The sequence below is a fragment of the Engraulis encrasicolus genome, chromosome 15, assembly GCF_034702125.1.
Source record: "Engraulis encrasicolus isolate BLACKSEA-1 chromosome 15, IST_EnEncr_1.0, whole genome shotgun sequence".
NCBI lineage: Eukaryota > Metazoa > Chordata > Actinopteri > Clupeiformes > Engraulidae > Engraulis > Engraulis encrasicolus.
The window spans coordinates 38,083,659-38,086,158 of record NC_085871.1 but is presented as its reverse complement, the minus strand read 5'-3'; the positions used below and the strand labels follow the sequence as shown (position 1 = coordinate 38,086,158).

The window sequence follows — 2,500 nt, the reverse complement described above, 5'->3', positions numbered from 1 at the left end:
TAATAACTTGTTCCTGTTCTCATTTCCAACAACTCCACACAATTTCATCAATATCCTTTCATAACTTTTTGAGTTATCCTGCCGAGAAACAGACAGCCAGACAAACAGACAAACCGACACAAACCAACGTGACCGAAAACAACTTCCTTGACAGCAGTAACTAGAGGAGTTTTATCCTTGACTAATTTAACACATTCACTACCAAGTCACGTCAAAATACGTTTTGCCTACCATGAGTTGGCTCCCAAACCGTAAAATTAAGTTTTTACGTTTTTTTATTGGATTCTGAATCTACACATTCTAATGCACATTCTGTGTGATTTTCGTAATAATGTGATGAACAGAACTGACATAGATCATGAAAACACCTCCAATTCAAAACTCCTACAAAGTCAGGATCTGGATATTTCATCATCTGTGAATTTTATTATTATAGCGAATCAAACCAGTTCCTGATCACGTCACGTCACGTCTCCATTTACTTCCTAGAGCATCAAAACATCCTCTCAGTGCCTTGTTGCTAGCTAGCCTGTTCCTAAACATATGATGGAAGGATAAGGAGTTTTGCTGCCATCAAGATAGGTGTAAAGTGGAAGGTTGTAATGAAAAACAGCATGCAACACAGCAGGAAGTAACCTAATTTTTGGTGAGTACTTTGGCACGTCCACCTTTATCTACAGAACGAAAACTGCCAGTCAAGTGACATTAGCTAGCTAGCATTTCAGATGATGTGGCTCTGAACAATACCCTGACCAGGTGATTTTTGCATCAATATAGTTTACTTGGAAGCTACTGGAGTTGTTCTTCGGGCGTGAAAATGCATTTAGACCCGCAATTTAAACTCGGAGAGTCAGAGCGCACCCGTGACAAAAAAGGCTTTATCTCAGTTCGAATGTTGAAAAACGCTATTTTTACCTAAACCAGTGCTCGCTTAAAGTGAAATAACTTCGGAATGGAATAAGCTAGAAACAAACCATAAAAATATACAGACAGCTGAGTGTTTGGGCTTTCGGAATAGCCCTGACCTGTGTCTGTGGGTTGAAGACAAAATATTCGGTGGCTGTTCAAAAAATTACAAAAAATTATGAAATTGGCTGGGAGTCTACAGCTAAATTCAAAAAAACAGCTGGTATTGAATGTGTTAAAAATGCCATGATGACACCATGTCACGCCAACACCATGTCTACAGCTTTTTCTATGGCATCTTAATGTATTGGGGTATTTGAGTGTACTAGGAGAAAATGGTAAATTCTGATCCCATATTACCAATGGTTGAAACACCCTTGAGAAAGTCATTGAACCTCACAACACTCCTGGGACTGTAACCAATACCCTGTGTCTAAATTAACTGTAGTCACTTTGTAATTGTGCTAAAACAATATTAAAGTTCATAAAGGTTGGAGCAGGCGTCACCCAACATTTTTTCTCTTCTTTTAAGGGTGCTGACCAAAATATTGTAAAACTGAAAAATGAAAAAAGGTCGCACCATGCATAGGTTTCTTTATTACACAGACGCGTTTCGGTGTTCTGCCTTCCTCACTGGCACACTGAGGAAGGCAGAACGCCGAAACGCGTCTGTGTAATAAAGAAACTTATGCATGGTGCGACCTTTTTTCATTTTTCACTAAAACAATATTAAACAATAATTTTGACTTTATTTTTTATGACAGCACAGTGAGACAGCAAACAAGTGGGGAGAGAGAGATGGGGAAGGGCCGGCAAAGGCCGGAATCAAACCCGGGTCAGCCACGTACATAGCAGACGAGTGCCCTACCGTGAACACCACAGAACAGCCTATAGCTACGTATGTGTAGACCCTTAATGCATGCTGTACTTCCAGTAATAATATTGAAGTTAATTACCATAGTACTACAATACTATGACATAACACAGCTCCTTTAGTAATGCACTACGACTTGGTCATTGCCATTCTGGTAACAGCAAATTTATAAGGGCAAGTCTTATGGGTTAATGTAAAAAAGCCCAGTGGGATATCGTACATTAGTGGTGGGTCCTTCATCGTTCTCTGACACGCAGCTCTGCAGGTTGAATGACAGGTCGTTGCAGTTGACCAGCACACGCTTGCCAAACTTCTCCTCAAACTGTCGCACATCCGGCTCAATGCCTGAGAAATCCAGTTTCTGTAGTAACACAGACACAGACAGACACACAGACACACACAAAGGGAGAGCGACACACACACACACACACACACACACACACACACACACACACACACACACACACACACACACACACACACACACACACACACACACACACACACGGTAAGTAACTTAAACATACTATGTGGCTTCTAAAATTCCTGCAATCCTTTTCATTAATCAATATTATTATTATTTAGTGTAAACCCCATTTTCTGTCGGGCGCTGATGCGGTCACCTACCTGCGTGTCTGGGTCCAGGGTGAACAGCCGCAGCCTCGTCTCATTTCTCATCTTGGCCTCAATATCTCTGGCGCTCTGACAAAACCATTAGCA

The 2,500-nt window shown here is 41.1% G+C and overlaps 1 protein-coding gene across 1 annotated transcript in view; it reads right to left on the bottom strand.

The window, feature by feature from the left end:
- Window positions 1-2,500, bottom strand: part of LOC134464050 (dedicator of cytokinesis protein 9-like) — a 147,064-nt gene that overhangs the window by 70,378 nt on the left and 74,186 nt on the right. Inside the window, exons 10-11 of the mRNA XM_063217492.1 lie at window positions 2,408-2,482; window positions 2,001-2,141 (exon numbers count right to left, since the gene is read on the bottom strand). Coding sequence (XP_063073562.1) covers window positions 2,001-2,141; window positions 2,408-2,482 — 216 coding nt within the window. The remainder of the gene's footprint in view (window positions 1-2,000; window positions 2,142-2,407; window positions 2,483-2,500) is intronic.